The sequence below is a fragment of the Nicotiana sylvestris genome, chromosome 12 (assembly GCF_000393655.2).
Source record: "Nicotiana sylvestris chromosome 12, ASM39365v2, whole genome shotgun sequence".
Taxonomy (NCBI): Eukaryota; Viridiplantae; Streptophyta; class Magnoliopsida; order Solanales; family Solanaceae; genus Nicotiana; species Nicotiana sylvestris.
The window spans coordinates 131,108,277-131,127,429 of NC_091068.1; the positions used below are offsets into that span (position 1 = coordinate 131,108,277).

The window sequence follows — 19,153 nt, forward strand, 5'->3', positions numbered from 1 at the left end:
CAAGCCGAGATTGTACAAATGTGTACCTGGAAACAGCAGTACAAGAACAAAAGAAGTAGGAGTCAGCAGCCAATAATACTACAGCAACAGCAGGTTCAGCAACACCGCAAACCAGTAACAACCAGTAGAATAACCCAGTAACAGATTGAAAACTCAGCAATACCAAAGTGCAATTGTAGTCAAAGCAGAAGAGAGACGGATACAAGATGCAGTAGCTTACTGATTTTCAATAACACTCGAGAAAAGACAAACGGAATTTATTCAAGTAGAAGTTTAAGTTGTCTTTCTCTTTTATTCTCTAACACTCTTGAATTTTTCCAGAATGTATTACTCTCAAAAAAATTCTCCCAATAATCTCTAAGTCTTCCTTAATGTTCAAGTCTTTTTAATGTGTCAAATGACCCTATATATATAGCAAGACAAGTCTTCAATTCCCAACCCCAAATTATTCCCCAAGGCATGATTTGTCCCCACTATTAAATGTCTTCTTTATTTTAAACCTTGTCCCTCATGCCTACATTAAATAAATACCACATTCCCAACCCATTATAATTTGTCCCCCATGCTTACATTAAATAAGTACAATATTTCCTCCCATTATATTTTGTCTTGTCCCCCATTATATTAAACAAGTACATCAAAAACTCCACCCCATTATATTTTGTCCCCCATGCTTAACATAAAGAATCAAAATAATGTTCAATTACCAAACTACCCCTCTGACCTTATTGCAATTACAAATCTACCCCCGAATGCAATGCAATTTACCAAATTACCCCCATCAGCTCTAAACACTCAATTAATCATAACTTGACCAAAATACAGTCAAGATGACCAATTTCTCAACAATCTTCAACAACAATTATATGAACATGATGAACAACACAACTCAAAATTAATGGAAATAAATTAACCATATCAGGAACCAATCCTGGTTAATTTAGACCATGAATGTATGAGCAAGGATACAACAATACAAACAACAAAATATATGATTCAAATTAAATCAACAAATCAAAAACAAACATAAACCCACATTAATTTACTGGATTAAACATGAACTTCAAACAAAGATGAACATGAACTAAATCTATTTTTAAGCAACAAACATGACGGATTCACATGACTCAAACAACACTAATAATTTTTGGAAAATACATAACACATGAAACAAATTGAAGAAATAATTAATTAAATTTCAATTTGAATCTAACAAGCATTAAACTAACAAATATTTACCTAAACAATAATACAAACATGAAATAAACATGAAAAAATAACTAATTAACTTCCATTTGAAATCTGAAAATTAATCTAACAAAACATATGAACATGAACAAAATATTTTGCCGATTTTAGGTTCGAGAATATCAAAACAAAATACGGACAAAATGGAACTCAAAACCCAACTAACCGGGAACGACCCACGATGAACGGAAATGGAAAACTCGGACAGAAAACTCGACGGACAGGATCTCGACTCGACGAAAAACCCTCGAACTTTGCCGGACTTTAACCGGGCTGCCTTACGTCGTCAACAACAGTACGATGGTGAGCAACCAAACAGCAGACTCATGGAGTCGTCAACGACAGTACGCAGCAGTGAAGAAGACGAAACAGCGGCGACTGGTTGTGTGCGTGAAGGAGATGGAGTGAAGCAGAAGCAGCAGCTCGGAGACAGCTTCCATGGCGACGCTCAAGCTGAAGAAGACGAAGTGAAACAGCAGCAGCTGAGGCTTGTTTTGGCCTCAAGCTGCTCGACGTGCACACTGTACAGTAGGGTCGTTTGGCTGGGAGCAGCTGTTCATCGAAGGAGGAGGAGCAGCGTCGACGAGCCTCGACGAGCGTCGACTGGCCATGGCGAGTTGTGCGACGAGGAAGACGAAGAAACAACAGTCATTGATGGGTTGCTGCGTGTGTGCGTGTGTGTTTTGTTATGTATGGGGAGGCAGCCATGGGAGCTGCTCGTGTGGAAGGGGAGGTAGCCATGGTTGGCTTGGGATGAAGGTTTTGGAGAGGAAGAAGATGGAGGGGGGCGGGTAAGCTTAGGTCTTTTTTGTTTAGGGTTTTCTGGGTTTTTTGTTTTGTTTTGTTTTGCGTTGGATGAAAAATGAAGAGAGGTTGTTGGGTTAATGGGTTAAATGGGGCGGACCGGGTCGACCCGGTCTGAAGTGGACTGGGTTATGGGGAAAATTGGGCAACTATTTGGGCCTGAGGTTGAAATTTGAAGAAGTGGCCCAATCCAATTTTTCTTTGTATGTTTGTTATTTTTTCTTCTTTTGTTTTTCTAAAACTAAATTATAAAAGTACTTAAATTATTATTAAGAACTAAATTAAGTTATAAAAGCGCAAATTAACTCCCAATAACAATTAACGCACAATTAGGTAATAATTAAGCATAAAATTGTTCATTTGGACATTAAATGCTAAAAATGCAAAAGATGCCTATTTTTGTAGTTTTTAATTTTTGTAAAACTAATTTAATTACTAACAATTGTAGAATTAAATCCTACATGCAAAATGCGACATATTTTTGTATTTTTTATTAATTTAACAAATAAGCAAAACACAGACAACTACAAATAATTATCCAAAAATATCACAAAATCTCATAAACTTGCACACCAAGGAAAATCATTTGATTTTGAATTGTTTTTGGGAGTAATTCTCATATAGGGCAAAAATCACGTGCTTAGAGGGATGTATGTGTTTCTATTGTTGATTCCCTTGTCGGGATGTTATTGTTTCTATTGTTTGGGTGAGGAAAGAGTGATAAAGCACGAAGGGTGATGCCGCGCACATCCATACTTATGTATATGGTGAGGAAGAGTAATAAAGCATGAAGGGTGATGCAATGCACATTTCATTTATATTGATGCATATGGTGAGGAAGAGAGATAAAGCACGAAGGGTGATGTCATGCACATTTTCACTATTCATATGGCGAGGAAGAGTGATAAAGCACGAAGGGTAATGTCGTGCACATTTCTATTACTGATTGCATGGTGAGGATTGAGAGTAAAAGCACGAAGGGTGATGCCATGCATTTTCTGTTTGTTGTGTCATTTGTTGTTACCGGTTCAAGTGTTTTAACTGTTTAAATTCCTTACTGCTGTAATTCTTTATGTTGAAACCCCTATAGTATGTTGCCCCTTCCCGTACATTTCTGCTTAGTTTTTATTACTTGTTACTCTGTTATTATACTGATTAACTGCACGGGTTTATGATGTTTGTCGTGTCCTAGTCTCGTTACTACTTTGCCGAGGTTAGGCTAGACACTTACCAGTACATGGGGTCGGTTGTACTGATACTGCACTCTGCACTTTCTGTGCAGATCTCGATGCCAGTCCGTGTGAGTAGAGTTGGGTGGCTGCCTTCAGTCCAGTAGAGACTCAAGGTAGTCCTGCAGGCGTCCGTAGGCCTGGCGTCCCATTCTATCTTGTTCTTTTTATGTTTTATCTATTTCTGAGACAGATGTGTATTTCTTTGTTCAGACCATTGTTTGTAGTATTCGTAGACTGCCCCTGAGTAGTAACACCAGTTCTGTGTGGAGTTTTATTATGATTTCGTTATTTGTATTAAGATAATCTGTAAAATTCTGTTCTTTCGCATTTATTCCTTTGATTTATTTTTGTTAACTTGTAAGTTGTTAAAAGATAAATGAAAAAGGTGAAATAATCAGTAACGTTGGTTTGCCTAGCGGGTACAATGTTAGGCGTCATTACGGTCCCGACAGTAGAAAATTCGGATCGTGACAGATATGAGGACACATCAGATCCACCTAGATAAATAATATCCATATTATAATTTACTTTTACAAAAATTTACTGTAAATCTTCAAATCGATTTATTTTTTCTACAAAAAAAAAAAAACTCACATCTTTTCTGCTTTCTCCACGTTTTCAGCTCTCTGCCTTATACCCATCTCCACCATTTTCACCCTTGAAAGCTCACAAATCTCACATGGTGACAAGCTTCTTCCCCCTCACCCCCCTCACCCTCACCCCAATTACAAAAAGTCAAAAACCCCAAATCCACTCAATGTGCCAATCCAAATTATGCATCAAGAGTAGTAATTCAACAACTAATTTTGTCGATAGTCGTAAATCTTTAATCTTTAAGGATAATGAAAAGAAAATATCAAAGGAGGATTTGAATTGTTTAAGGCCATGGAATCTGTGGACAAGGAGGATTGTAGAGGTCCAATTTATGTTAGTGGTATATTGCCTTTGAGAAGCAAATCTGTTGAGCTCTAACCCATTTGAGAACTCCAAAAATTCATCCAAAATAGACACCAACACTTCAAATAATCTGATTTTGTTTTATTTATTTTCCCATTTGGACTGAATTGATGGAGAAATAGGGAGAAGAGGCGATTCTTTGTCATAGTAGAGGTGGTAGTGCCGTAGTGGTGGCGGCAAAAGAAATGGCTCAAAACAACTCTGAAATTTAGGGAGGAGGCGGTGATAATGGAAGAGTAGAAAGAGGTAGTGGCGGTGGAGATAGTGGTGGTGGAACGGGAGAAGGCGGCGTTGCCAGCACCAAAATCGAAGAGGCTACTGGCTAGTGGGTTGAAGATGATACGAGTTGTTATACTTTCTTTTTCCTTTTTCTTTTTAATTTTTTATCATTTTCTGATTTACCTGCCATTTCACACTATGGGTGTATATACCAAGTATTTTATCCACCTCAGTTATATTTATGCCACATCAGCTTGGTAGAGGTGTTTAAAATATTAGTTTTGATCGAGTTCAAGCGTTTGGACGAAACTTTATAGAGTACGGGGATTGGATATCAAATCGGAACAAATACAGTGTCTTCGAGGTCTGCCTTTTAGATTTTGTTCAAGTATTGTTATTCCACATTATATTTTGCATAAATAATATATGAAATTTTATCTAAAATAATAATAATATTATTATAAGAATCAAAATGCTAAACAAATGTTATATTACTAGTCGTATAATCGGCTTGCCTGCCTTATAAACACATTGGACATATATTGGGACATAACTGTCTTAAATTTTTTGAGATTAAACTTACATATTTAGAGCCATATAGATGTACTATAATCACAAAATCTCATATGTTTGAGAATAGCCTTTCAATTGAAAAGCACTTAACTCCCCGAATAGTAATAGAATTACATAAAATAAAAAATAAGTAAATAACACCTTATAATATAATATAATATTATATAATCGAATATATTAACTTATGAGTAAAGATTAAAATCACATCGTTATTACTGGGAGCAATTCTTTTCCTTTATTCTTTTACTTGTGTGTTCGTTTTTTTTTTTTCGCGTTGATGATTTGGGAAGAAAAAAAAACAACTTTGGGGTTTTTTTATGACAAATTAATTACTGAAATGGAAAACCTTATCATGGTCAATAGCCGTTGGACTCTTCGATTTAATCTTGCATTATCATTGCGTCTTTATCCCATTAATTACGGTAACAGCTCTACCTTAACTGGGGTACCTTTAGTCCTTTATTACTTCGTTGACCTTGCAAATTAAACAATGATAAAAACTTATGTGTACCTTATATTTACATTAAACCAATTAATTAATGCAAGAATTGTAATCTTGCATACACATTTAATACTTGATTTTGTATTCTCACTTTAAATCTTAATTCTGTAAAAGGCCAGGATTTAAATTCTTGTACTTTGTCATATATGAGAAAAATAAAAGTAAGAAGAAAACCGTAAATTAAAAGGACCTAATAAAAAATTGACTAATTGCATAAACTATCTTAGGTAAATTCTTTTCATTTAGCTAAGCATTGGCTGATAAAAGTATCTTATGCTAGTGGACGATAAAAGGTACCTGAATAAAAGTGGGTACAAGCTCAAATAGAAACCGTCATTAGAAAGAAAAGAAAATTAAGCATTACTAACAATTTTACACTTGCATATTTCCCACCCTTTTTTTTTCAAAGTTTGAACTAATTCATGCTCATGCTTTGATATTGGCCAAAGCAAAGGAGAAGATATACGCAGACGCTTTCTTTCTATCTCTTTTTTTTTTCAACATAAAATATATATAATCAGAAAAGAAAAGTAAAAAAAAATGAAAGGTGAAAGCAGGAAAAGAGAAAAATACTGTAACCACATTGACTTTTAACTTTTATGGTCCGCAACATCAACAGTAGCAGTGCATGATAACAGCCTTCGGAAAATACCAGACAACGCCGCACAAGAAACTTTCTTCAGTCTCCTCACCACCGCAAACCTCCGCCGCCGCCGCCGTTGACTGGATTTCCCCTTCTTTTTGCCGCCGGAAGTCACCCTTTCTTTGACCTTTCCGAAACATTTCTTAGTTTTTTGAGGGACAGTTTCTTTTCTTGAAAATGTATACGCGCTCCTTAAGTATAGTTGCCGGCATGACACGGTGTCTACCACCCTAGGCGGCTGCCACAGCTGCCGTCTTCTGCCGGACATCGCCGGAGAATCAGTCTTTAGGAATTCGACGTCGGATTTTGGCCGGAAGTTGACATAGCTGGTGGCTCTGGATGGAGTTGTGTCATAGTTTGATATAAAAACTGTGGCCATTTCAGCTTTTTGCTTTGGTTGGTTTTTGGGTTAGTGAATGGTCTGTGAATTTGTTGTAGTTCTTTTCACTTCAGAGTTTTTATATGTGTGGACGGTGAATTAAGAAAATAAAAGTTTGATATATTTAACGTTTAGTTTTCCACTATATAAAATATATTTTTATTTTTTTTGTTCACTATTCTAAATCAAGAGAAAAATAATCTTTTTTTCTTTTTCTGTTTTTCCCTTATCATTAACTATTTATTTTCTAAAAACTTCTGAAAATACTATCATTATTATGGATAAAACTGTAAAATACATACTATCATCTTCACAAGGTAGGGATAAGATCTTCGTACACTATCATCTTCAGAACTGTATTGGGAAAAAATTGGATTTATATATTGAAGATGACGTGTCATGACACGTGGACTAGTCAAATGGTCAGAACACGGTAATCAACCAAGAAGGCACGGGCAACAACAGATACGGAGAGAAGAAAGTTAAATAGGCACGAGTCGCTATTCAAAAGGCACGAGTTTCGTACCTATATGAGTCATTTAAAACCCGAAGATTGGAAGGGATTGAAGATATGAATCTGATGACGCACAAGAGTCCAAATTCAGCATTAAATATCAAATACGTTAGAGAATTTGTATTTAATAAGAATGATTGAGTAATATTTCTTTTAATGTCATTTATTGCTCATAATTGCCTCATTAAGACAAATGTATTACACCTTCTCCTAAAATCAATTATAAAAGGAGAAGGACTCGACATCTGTAAGGGGACAAGAAATATTATTGAGATTACACTGAAATACAAAATTACTTATTATTCTCAAAAGTCTTTTATTATTTTCGTCTCTAGATTATCAGTAACCCGAATTTCTTTATATTTCTAAAGCTTTGACCAAAGACTCAGATTTTTGGTTAAACAAATTGGTTCTGTTACCGGGAATCTGATAATCTTCTCTTTTAAGCTACATTTCAGTCGTTGTTATCATCATGTCAAACAACAATAACAGTGAAAACACCTTGGGAAACCATGAAAATCAAATCCATCAAAATCAAGGAGATTTACAGAACATTGACGTGGTTCCCTCCCCTCAAAATTCACCACGTCAATCTCGTGAAGGCACTCCCGCTCCTGAATCTCGTACTGATCAACAAGAGCAATCTGAACATTTTGAAGGGGTGGATGAAGCTTTACAAAAAATAATTGATGCACGGGTTAACAAAGCTCTTCAGACTCTAGTTAGTCGATTGCCTGTTGCACCACCCACACCTACACCAAATAATAATACATTGGAGAATCCTCGTTCTGGCCTTGTTAATTCTGGAAATGGAGGAACCCCCAGTGAACCACAGGAAGGAGAACCAGGTAATTCAAATAATTCTCATTTGCAAAATTTAGTACTAACTTTGCAGAAACAGCTTAAGGAACAAAATGAGCGCATCGAGCAAATCCCTGGAGTTCCCCCTGTAATTAAAGGAGTGGATGTAGATAAATACTCACAACAACCTTGGAAACCAAGTGTTGCTCCCCTACCAATCCCTAAAAAGTTCAAAATGCCTGACATCTCGAAATATGATGGCATAACAGACCCACGTGATCACGTAACTGCATTTACAACAGGCGTGAAAGGCAATGACTTGACCAAACAAGAAATTGAATCAGTACTGGTCAAGAAATTTGGAGAAACACTCACCAAGGGCGCATTAACCTGGTATTCTCTTTTACCCGAAAATTCTATTAATTCTTTTGCTAAGCTTGCAGATTCTTTTATTAAAGCACACTCGGGAGCTCAAAAGGTTGAGAAAAGAATGGAGGATATTTTCAAAATCAAGCAAGGGGACTCCGAGTTGCTCAAGGATTTTGTTGATAGATTCCAACGTGAAAGAATGACTTTACCTCGTGTACCTGATAACTGGGCTGCAATAGCTTTTGCAAGCAACTTAAATGACAAAAGCTCAGAAGCCACGAGAAGACTTAAAGAAAGCCTTCGAGAGTTTCCGGTAACCACATGGAATGACGTCTATAACAGGTATAGTACGAAATTGCGAATTGAGGAAGATACCGTGCCTCAGTTTCGTCATGAAGAGAGAAGCAACTCCAGGAGATCAGAAACCGAAAAAAGATCAGGTAAAAACAGGTACGATCCATATATGGGACCTGCAGGGAAAGACTCACGATCAAAGCAGGATAGTCAACGATATGATCAAAAATCGAGGAACAGGGAATCTGGTTCTTTATCAAGGTTCAGAAATGAACGAAACAGGCAAGAGTCACGTGATAATGACAGTAGTTTAAAGGCAAGGTTCGGCGGATATAACTTTAATGTCACTACCTCTGAGCTCGTAGCTGTTTTGAGAAGCATGGGAGATAAGGTACGATGGCCAAAAGAGATGCGGTCAAATCCATATAGACGCAATCCAAACCATTGGTGCGAATTCCACAATGATCATGGGCACAAAACTTCAGAATATAGATTCTTATAGAGTGAAGTGGATCATCTATTGAAACAAGGGTATCTCACTGAGTTATTTAGCGAGAAAGGTAAGCAAGCCTATATGAAAAATAGGCAGGAGCCACCAAAACCCCCTTCACCCAAGAGAACCGTGAATGTTATAAGTGGGGGTGAAGATATTCACGGTATAACTTATACGGCTTCCAAAAAGGTTTCTAAAGTAACGATAACACACGGGAAGCGGCTACGACAGGTTTTAGAAAACGAAAGTATTTCTTTCGATGATGCAGATACCGAAGGAATAATGACCCCACATAACAACGCACTGGTAATATCTTTACTTGTATATGATACTAATATAAAACGAGTTTTGATTGATCCAGGAAGTTCCGTGAATATTATACTATTAAGGGTATTACGTGAAATGCAAGTTGAAGACAAAATGATACCTAAGGCGCATACCCTATCCGGGTTCGATAATTCAAGTGTGGTAACAAAAGGAGAGGTAATTCTAACAACTTTTGCTGCAGGTGTTGTTAAAGAAACTAAATTTCAGGTAGTAGATATGGAAATGGCTTACAATATGATCATGGGGAGACCTTGGGTCCATGATATGGATGTTGTCCCATCAACTCTACATCAAGTTATTAAATTCCCATCACCGTGGGGAATTTGCCAAATTCGTGGGGATCAACAGACAGCCAGGAGTATCAATGCTGTAACAGATACGAGCACCGCAAATAAATAAAAATAGCAATTACAGGAAATAGTTGAAGGTATCAAGGATCAAACCTCAACCGAACAAGAAAAGACAGATTTAGACTCGAGACCTGATACAATTCAGGAACCTGAAGAGAATGAAGATATCAAATCAACAATTGAAGAGCTCGAGGCTGTGATATTATTTGAGCAATGGCCTGAACGGAAGGTTTATGTTGGAGCCAATTTAAGCTCAGACATGCGAGGTATGTTGATTGAATTTTTAAAAGCTAACGTGGACTATTTTGCTTGGTCCCATGCTGATATGACAGGGATACCACCGGATGTGGTGACTCACAAACTAAATGAAAACCCATCCTTCACACCAGTAAAGCAAAAGAAAAGAAAGCAAGGAACTTTCAAAAATCAGATGATTCAAGATGAGGTCCAAAAGCTATTAAAAATTGGGTCAATACGCGAGGTAAAGTATCTTAATTGGTTGGCAAACACAGTTGTTGTACCTAAGAAAAACGGTAAGTGGCGGGTTTGCGTGGATTATACAGATCTTAACAAAGCCTGCCCAAAAGATTCTTTCCTCTACCGCATACAGATCAGTTAATTGATGCAACTGCAGGACATGAACTTTTGAGTTTTTTAGATGCATATTCGGGGTACAACCAAATTAAAATGGACCCCAGTGACGAAGAAAAAACTTCTTTCATCACAGACAGGGGGACTTACTGTTATAAAGTAATGCCCTTTGGTCTCAAAAATGCTGGAGCAACCTATCAAAGGTTGGTCACCAAAATGTTCCAAGAACATTTTGGAAAAACCATGGAGGTATATATAGACGATATGCTCGTCAAAACCCAACATTCTCATGATCATATTTCTCATTTATCTGTTACATTCAAAATTTTACGAAAATTTAATATGAAACTCAATCCAGAAAAATGTGCATTTGGGGTTGCCTCAGGTAAATTTTTGGGGTTTCTCGTTTCTAACCGTGGTATTGAGGTAAATCCTTCTCAGATCAAAGTAATAGAGGAGATCCCTGACATCCTTACGAGTAAAAAAGAAGTCTAAAGGCTAACGAGAAGAATTGCGGCCTTGGGGAGATTTATTCCCAAATCTTCAGAAAAATGCTTTCAATTTTTCTCCGCACTCAAAAAGCAAGATCATTTTGAATGGAATGAAGATTGCCAACAAGCCCTTATAAATTCAAAAACTTACTTGTCAAATCCACCACTATTGGCAAAACCAAAAGAAGGAGAAAAGCTACTCATCTATTTGGCCGTGTCAGAGGTCGCGGTAATTGTTGTTTTAGTCCGTGAGGACCAAGGTAAACAATCTCCTATCTATTATGTAAGAAAGTCTTTATTAGATGCTGAAACACGATATACACAACTGGAAAAATTAGCATTAGCTTTGATCATGACATCTAGAAAATTAAGACCTTATTTTTAATGTCATCTCATTGTTGTAGTTACTGCTTTTCTATTACGAAACATTTTGCATAAACATGAATTGTCAGGGAGGTTAGCAAAATGGGATAGAGAATTAAGTGAATACGAAATCATTTATCAACCTAGGGCTGCAATAAAATCTCAAGCATTAGTCGATTTCATAGCTGATTTTAGCCAAGGGATGCATTTAGAAGCAGAAAAAGAATTACAAGTTTTTAATGGTGCAAACCCGGGGACTTGGATTTTATTCACTGATGGTTCGTCTAACATAAAAGGAGCAGGCCTAGGGATAGTTCTCATACCACCTACGGGTGAAATTATTAGACAGGATATAAAATGTCATTTTATAACTAACAATGAAGCAGAATATGAGGCTGTAATTGCAGGTCTAGAATTGGCACGAGAACTCGGCATAACACAGATTATAATCAAGAGTGATTCTCAACTCGTGGTCAATCAAATACTGGGGACTTATACAGCCAGGGAGACACGAATGCAAGAATATCTCGCAAAGGTACGGGAACTAATAAAGCAATTCCAAACTTGGAAGGTAATGCAGGTCCCAAGATATGAGAATGTGGAGGCAGATGCTTTAGCTAATCTCGCATCCGCAGCAGACGTAGCAAACGACGCAAATGCTTCAGTCATACATTTATTTCATTCCGTTCTCGAACCTGATAAGAACGAGGTAAATTTTAATCATTTAACATGGGATTGGAGAAACGAAATTATTGCTTTTTACAGCATGGAACCGTGCCTGATGACAAAGGAAAAGCTTATGCACTTCGCAAAAAAGCTGCTCGTTATTGTTTACATCAAGTAAATCTTTATCGAAAGATGTTCGGTGGACCATTAGCAAGGTGTCTCGGACCTTCATCTCTAATCGTACCTCCGAGTCCCGTATGTTTTTCTGTTTCAGAAAAAGGACCAAAATTGAGAGAAACAGACAAGTGCTCGAGACTTCATACTTCACCGCTCAAACACTTGGAGGACTACATATTATACACAGATATGTGCAAATTGTGCACAGATACAAAGTGGCAAGTGTTGAGCAAAAGTTACGGAGTTTCCAGCATTCATCATAGTGTTCTTTCCCATTAGAACAAAGGGAGATTGATATCATCATAGTGTCTCAAACTCATGAGAACAATAGAGTCACCTCTCAAACTCATAAGAGCAACGGAGTCACCTCTCAAACCCTTCTTAATACATGAAGATAGGGTCATGACTATGTACTGAAACGGGTTATGAGGAAAAACCTTGTTTAGTTTACATCCATTTTGTAAAAATCTGTTACAAGAAAAACAGTTACGAGAAAGTTATAGATGTATTTTAATACATGTAATATTCAAAAGCTTGTCCAAATTCATGAATAAAAACTTGTCAAAGTTGTTTCAAACAAAACATGTGTATTCCTATTTCTTTCATCGTATTGTAACACCATTATGAAGTTGAGACGTCTTCTTTATTAAGTGTCGATATATATAAAAAGGCCCTCTTTTATAAACCTCATGTTAATAAGTCATGAGAAGAATCATAAAGCATTTTCAAAGGATAAAAATGCTAAACTATTCTATAAGTCCTAAATAAATAAGGAAAAGGCAAGAATAGAACACATTGAAGTACTAACAAACTTCTTAATATAATTAAAAAGACTAAGTAGTAACTTAGTCAATAAAAGTTTATACAAGTGCCCCATTATGATAATTGGGGACTTTCACCAAAAAAAATCCCTTAAAAACTAACTAAGGGATAAAACCATCATCCAATAAAGAAAGAAAAAAGCAAAGCCTGGAAATTTAACTGGTTACTGAAGGGGTTAGCACATCAGAAGTTGCAATATTAATTTCACTTTCAGAAACAGCCACAGGCACGGTGGCAACTTCTGAAGAAGTAGCAACATGAGCGGTTTCAGCTGAGCTTGAAGTGTTAGGATCAATGAGGGGAGCAAGAGTCACGGAAGCTTCAACTTCCACAGATTGAGTCATAGAAGTTTCACCCTCTGGAGATGGAATTGCAGCATTTTCAACTGCCACAGCAACGGCTTCGACATTTAAAGGTTCTTCAGCCACGAGAGCTTCAATTGCCGGAGAGGGAAAGTCAAGTGGTTGTTGGGTTCTCAATAGTCTCTAAAACTTTGGCCAACTCTGAGTTTAAATCAAAGTTTTCTTGACTGGCCTCCATTAAAGCATCACGACGAGAGTTTAGAAAAGGCCAACTCACCTCTATGTTAAAATTCTCCTCAAGAAGTTCATACTCCCTTTCCCACATAGCAAGATCATTCTTTAACACTTGATTTCAGCTAAAGAAGAATCAAAGGAAGCTTCAAGGGAGGCATGAGAACTCTCTAAGGCACGAACCTTATAAGAGATTTTTAAATCAGCTTGAGCTTGAGTCAAGCTTTGCACTAACTCCCCTGCATACTCTTCTTTCTTGGCCAAGAGTGCCTTAAGTTCTCTGATCTCTTCACTGCACTTTGATAATTGCTCTGAAAATGAACATTCAAGGCGCACCTTATCTTTTTCAAATTGGCTTGAAGAAGCCTTGGCAACTACTAATTCAGAAGTCAGACCTCGCTTTTGCTGCTCCAGGTGATTTCTACTCTCTTGCAATTCTTCTATAGTTCTCTGAGCATTCTCAAACTGCTATTTCCAATTAGCTGCTTCTAGCTGGGCTCCCTTGGCTATTTCCTCAGCCTCGTGGATAAACTTTTCAGACTCACGGGCTTTCTTTTCCAGAAGAGAAATTCTTCCCATCAATTCTGTACCAATGAGGTTAGCCTGCAGTGACAACTCATGGAAATAAGAATTTAGAGATAAAAAAAACTTGTTAGTAAGTAAAGGAAAAATACCTTCAAAGTAGAATGAACAATGTCATTCATCAAAGTTAAGCAGCTATGGCTGTCCATCTTCTTCTTCTCAATATCTCCAATCAAAGGCTTAAGCCAGTCATCTGCTCCACCAGACTTCCTTAAAAGACTGTTATTGGCAGGAACTTCCAGTGCAACTCACCTCATAGCCGAGCTTCTGCTGCTAGTGCCTTTCTCTGCATGTTGAACAGAGGAAGGGGGAGCTATAGAAGGGGGAGCGGTAGAAGAAGTGAAAATAACAGAAGTCAAAGGACTCGAAGTAGGTAAGGGAGCGGGAACAGATAGAATGGGCAAGGAAGAACTTGAAATCAATGGAGATATAGAAGGAATGGGAACAGAGGAAGAAAGAGGAACTTCATTCAAAATTGGACCTAGTTCACCACTTTCAAAACCACCAACGAAAAGACGTTGAATAGACTCATTGGTGTCCATTGGAGTGGTTTCATCATAAGAAAGAATGTGAACAGGTTCGGTAAGAGAGGCACGAACAGGGGTAACTTCAGCTTCATCCTCGGAAACGATGCGTCTCCTGGCTCTTGGTCTAACCATCAAAGAGGTGTCTTCATCTTCATTGTCCTCAGAATCTTCTTCTACAACTTTCCTCTTTGACAGTCTAGCCTGAGCTCTCTCCAAAGAAAGTGAAGTACCAGAAGAGGCTCGAAGGGCAGTAACCACTTCAGTTGTCATTCCTCGAATAGCAAATCCTGACAAAAAGAAGGATAAAAAGTTAGAAACAAGAAAGGATTTAACATATGGAAAAACATAGAGAGATGCATACCGTGAGTTTTCACTTTCCAACCATGCAAATTGGAAATGGATTTCCAAGTTCTCGCCTCCATAGGCACGACTTTCAAGATTAAGTCTACCCAACCACGGAAATTAGGAACGGGTTCCACATCTCCCATGGTTGCTATAGAAAAGCAAAAAAAGATAGAATTAGAAAAGAAGTTGAAATTCTTAAAGATAGGAATGGTAAGTAAAGAAAAACTTACGTGCAAAGTTCCACTTCTCAGGGAAGGGGATATTTGTTTCACCCACCAAATTAATTGTGCGTACCGCAACATAACGAGTATACCACCCACGATCCTTGTCATCTTCAGGGCTTACCAAGACTCTTTTACTTCTTGCAGTTAAAGTGAAAACTCCATTGCGGAATAGCTTGGGGTGGTAAAGGTGAATAAGGTGGGGGAAGGAAAAATCAACATTAGCTTTGCCAGATAAATACCTCAAACAAGCCACTACTCTTCATACAAGGGGGCCAATTTATCCCAAACAAATTTTGAAAAAGCGGCAAAAATCAAGTATAACTGGGTCGATAGCAGGAATAAATCCCAAAGTGAATGGGTAAGTATAAACAAAAGAAAATTCAATCCTAAAAGAAGAAATTCTTTGGTTTGAGTTAGGGATCACTATACGAAGATCACTTCTCCAGTTACAATCTTTTCGAACAATAGAAACCAAAGGTTCAGTAATTAGAGAAGGAAAAGTGTCGACCTTCTCTAAATTAATGACTTGGTCACGAAGAGATTTTCTATCATTCTCAAAGGATAAGTCATTAGGCACTATTTCTTCAACTAAAGGTTCTTGAAGAGGCTCAGAAAGTTATTTACCTTTAGAAGAGGGTTTCTTAGTGATAGAACCTCTGGAAATATGCTAGAACTAGAAGATGGAGCGATGGAGCCAGAGGATCCACCACGAACGGATCCTAGGTTACGAAGCCTGCCACCTCTACCCCTTCTATGCCTTACAGGGGCGTTAGGGAAGTTATCAAGAATTGGGATTCTTTTAGGGTTAGGATTCAGAGATGCCATTGCCAATAAAGGATGAACTAAAGGAGAAAGAGCAAAGGTAAAGAGTAAAGTATCTGTTAAAGGTTTATGAAGAAGAAGACAAAGCAAAAAAGATTAAATATGTATATAATAGCAACCATCGAACAAAGAAGTGTAATGATGGAAAGCCCATATTAAAGGCAACTATCACTTCGTGAATATAAGGTATGAATAAGCCTTGAAAAAAGGCTGCAAAATTACAGAGCCAATCAGAAGGTGACGCGGGTGCAGAGCATTAAATAGAAAAGACAATTGAAGCGTCAGTATTGTCATAGCATTGATTATGGTAAAAATTCCTTTTTTGTGAAGATCCACTTCCCAAATATTTAATTGATAAATAAATGGAAAGTGGGGGGACTATCTGTATTGGGAAAAAACTGGATTTATATATTGAAGATGACGTGTCATGACACGTGGACTAGTCAAATGGTCAGAACACGGTAATCAACCAAGAAGGCACGGGCGACAACATATACGGAGAGAAGAAAGTTAAATAGGCACGAGTCGCTATTCAAAAGGCACGAGTTTCGTACCTATATGAGTCATTTAAAACCCGAAGATCGGAAGGGATTGAAGATATGAATCTGATGACGCACAAGAGTCCAAATTCAGCATTAAATATCAAATACGTTAGAGAATTTGTATTTAATAAGAATGATTGAGTAACGTTTCTTTTAATGTCATTTATTGCTCATAATTGCCTCATTAAGACAAATGCATTACACCTTCTCCTAAAATCAATTATAAAAGGAGAAGGACTCGACATCTGTAAGGGGACAAGAAATATTATTGAGATTACACTGAAATACAAAATTACTTATTATTCTCAAAAGTCTTTTATTATTTTCGTCTCTAGATTATCAGTAACCCGAATTTCTTTATATTTCTAAAGCTTTGACCAAAGACTCAGATCTTTGGTTAAACAAGAACCTACTTGTGAGAATATATTGGGTATATTATTATTGTTGTTGATGGTGATGAATGGAAAAAATGTGGGGCTCTTTGCGTGGTGTTTAAATAGTATAATTTCACACTATTAGTATTGATAGTGCTTTAATCATGCAATTATTTTTTACATAATTCTGTTGACTGAAAAATCAATAATGGAGAAATGATCGAGCATATGGGTGGATATTATACAACTTGACAAAGGTATAGATAAAGTAAGTTGGTGGAAATAAAAAATATTTACAGTCCCATTGGACATTATTTAAATTCAACCCGAATTTAAGATAAAGGTACGAAACGAAAATAACTCATTATTGATGAAAGATGGTCAAGATAGAAGTTTACTTTTTAACAAAACAAGGAATTGACCTTGTCAAGAAAAAATAAAGCAAATTAGTAATTATCTATAATTAATGGAATTACTCACATGAAAAATAAGACAAGTAATATGTAAATTGTAAATTATGAAAAAATTCAGTATTATGGATATAAGATAAATTCCAAAATGAAAAAAGAAAAAAGAAAGGAGGAGGAAAGCCAATGACTGATATCCCAACCTAAACAATATTGCTTTATCCATTTCACGTGTATTTCTTTCTTGTTCTACGAGTAAAGAAACTAATTCAAGTTAATTGCCAAAACAAAATCATTATCCTTAAATTGTGGGGTTTTATCTAATCCAGCTAAGTACATGTGGAAAACGTGACCAAGGAAGCTGAGAAAAATAAGTTTTCTTTCTTATAAACAATATATATCATGAATTATATCACAAGTTCACAACTCACAAATGAACACACCCGAGATAAACCCCACATATCACCATTCTTAGGGCTATTATTTAAGAATTAATCATCACTTATCTCATCCTGAAATTTTACTCTGAAAATCTTAATTTCAAGACAATTAAGGATATTTGTATCTCAAAAGGTTAAACTGAAAGACAAAAATACGGAATGCATTGGTTAATTACTAGATAGCAGCCTTTTAAAATGGCTACCTGATGTCATTTCTATCCAAAAAAAAAAAAACTCCCTTCTTCTAGATATTGACATATGAGAGGCTTTAGCCGCTTATTATTATCCATGGTTAAGGGTGGCAAGTGGGCCGGTTAGGCCCAGGCCAGCGAGCCTATATGGGTAGTGGGCCTAAACGGGCCTATCTGTTTAAGCCCGGGACCAAGGGGTTTGAGGCCCAAGTGGGTCGGTTCAGATAAAATGCTTGTTAGGACAGGGATCGTTTGGGCCCGGGACCGGCTCCTAAGTGGGCCGGTTCAACCGGTCCCAAACAGTCCTAAACGGGCCCAACATCTAATTTTTTTAAAAAAAAATCTCAAATCAAAATCTGACCGTTGGTGCTTTAAAAAATAGCCGTTATGGCTGCCAAAATATATGTAGCCATTTAGCCTCCCCCCCCCCTACCCAACTTTGTTTTAATCCCAAACTTTTTATAATTACACTTTTTCCCTATTTTCAACTATAAATACCCCCTCATTCTTTCATTTTTCTTCACCAAATGATCAATCTCTCTCTAATTTTCTTTTAAAATTGATTACTTTGTTGTTGCAACTTGTGTGAAAAATTGTGAAGTTGGTGAATTGAAGTATTCAAGTCTTCAACAATAATTAATTTCAACAAGTTGTTCGTCAATTCGGTAAACTTGTTCCAACTCTTTAGTTTTAATGTTATAGTTTTGTTTGTTTTATTTAATTGCTTTGTATAATTATAATTAAGATGGATTTTTCGTTAAAAAAATGTTTAGTAAAAATAAGGAAAAATTCAAGAGTGGTGAATCTAGTGGCCAATCTATTCCTCCTCTAATTCCCCGGCCTCCCCTACCCAAAGCCCATACCTGCCCTCCACCTGCTCCTATTCTTGATAGTGATTATATTTTATTACAATTTACTGAGAGTCAATATGTACATAATGTTGGTGGTAGTGAACGCTTAGATGATGAATATATGAATTCTCTTTATGGTAATCCAACTATAGATGAAGAAGATGAGCAGGAAATAGATTTAGATGAAATACAACCGGATGATGATACACCCACTAGTCTTGTTGCTCAAGTTAACCCAACTAATCCAAATGATGCCCCGGTTGACCCCCCTGTTACTACCCCTACTTTTTCTAGACAACCTTCTAAATGAGTCGAAACATCTCTTGTTTGGACATTTTTTATTTAAATAAAAAAAATAAAGCTAAGTGTAAAATTTGTGGCAAAGAGTTAGCCTTTAACTATGTTGGTTTGGGGGGTGGGGGGACGGAAAGTTTGAGGAGACACATAATGATACACCCTCAAGATAAAACTAAATTTTTCCAAATGAAAGTTGCGGCCGG

General features: G+C 36.9%; 1 protein-coding gene across 1 annotated transcript; it reads right to left on the reverse strand.

Moving 5' to 3' along the window:
- Positions 1-6,125: 6,125 nt before the first annotated feature.
- LOC104223537 (uncharacterized) lies at positions 6,126-6,557 on the reverse strand. Its single transcript, XM_009774999.2, has one exon. The coding sequence runs from the start codon at positions 6,555-6,557 to the stop codon at positions 6,126-6,128; it is 432 nt and encodes a 143-aa protein (XP_009773301.1).
- Positions 6,558-19,153: the final 12,596 nt, after the last annotated feature.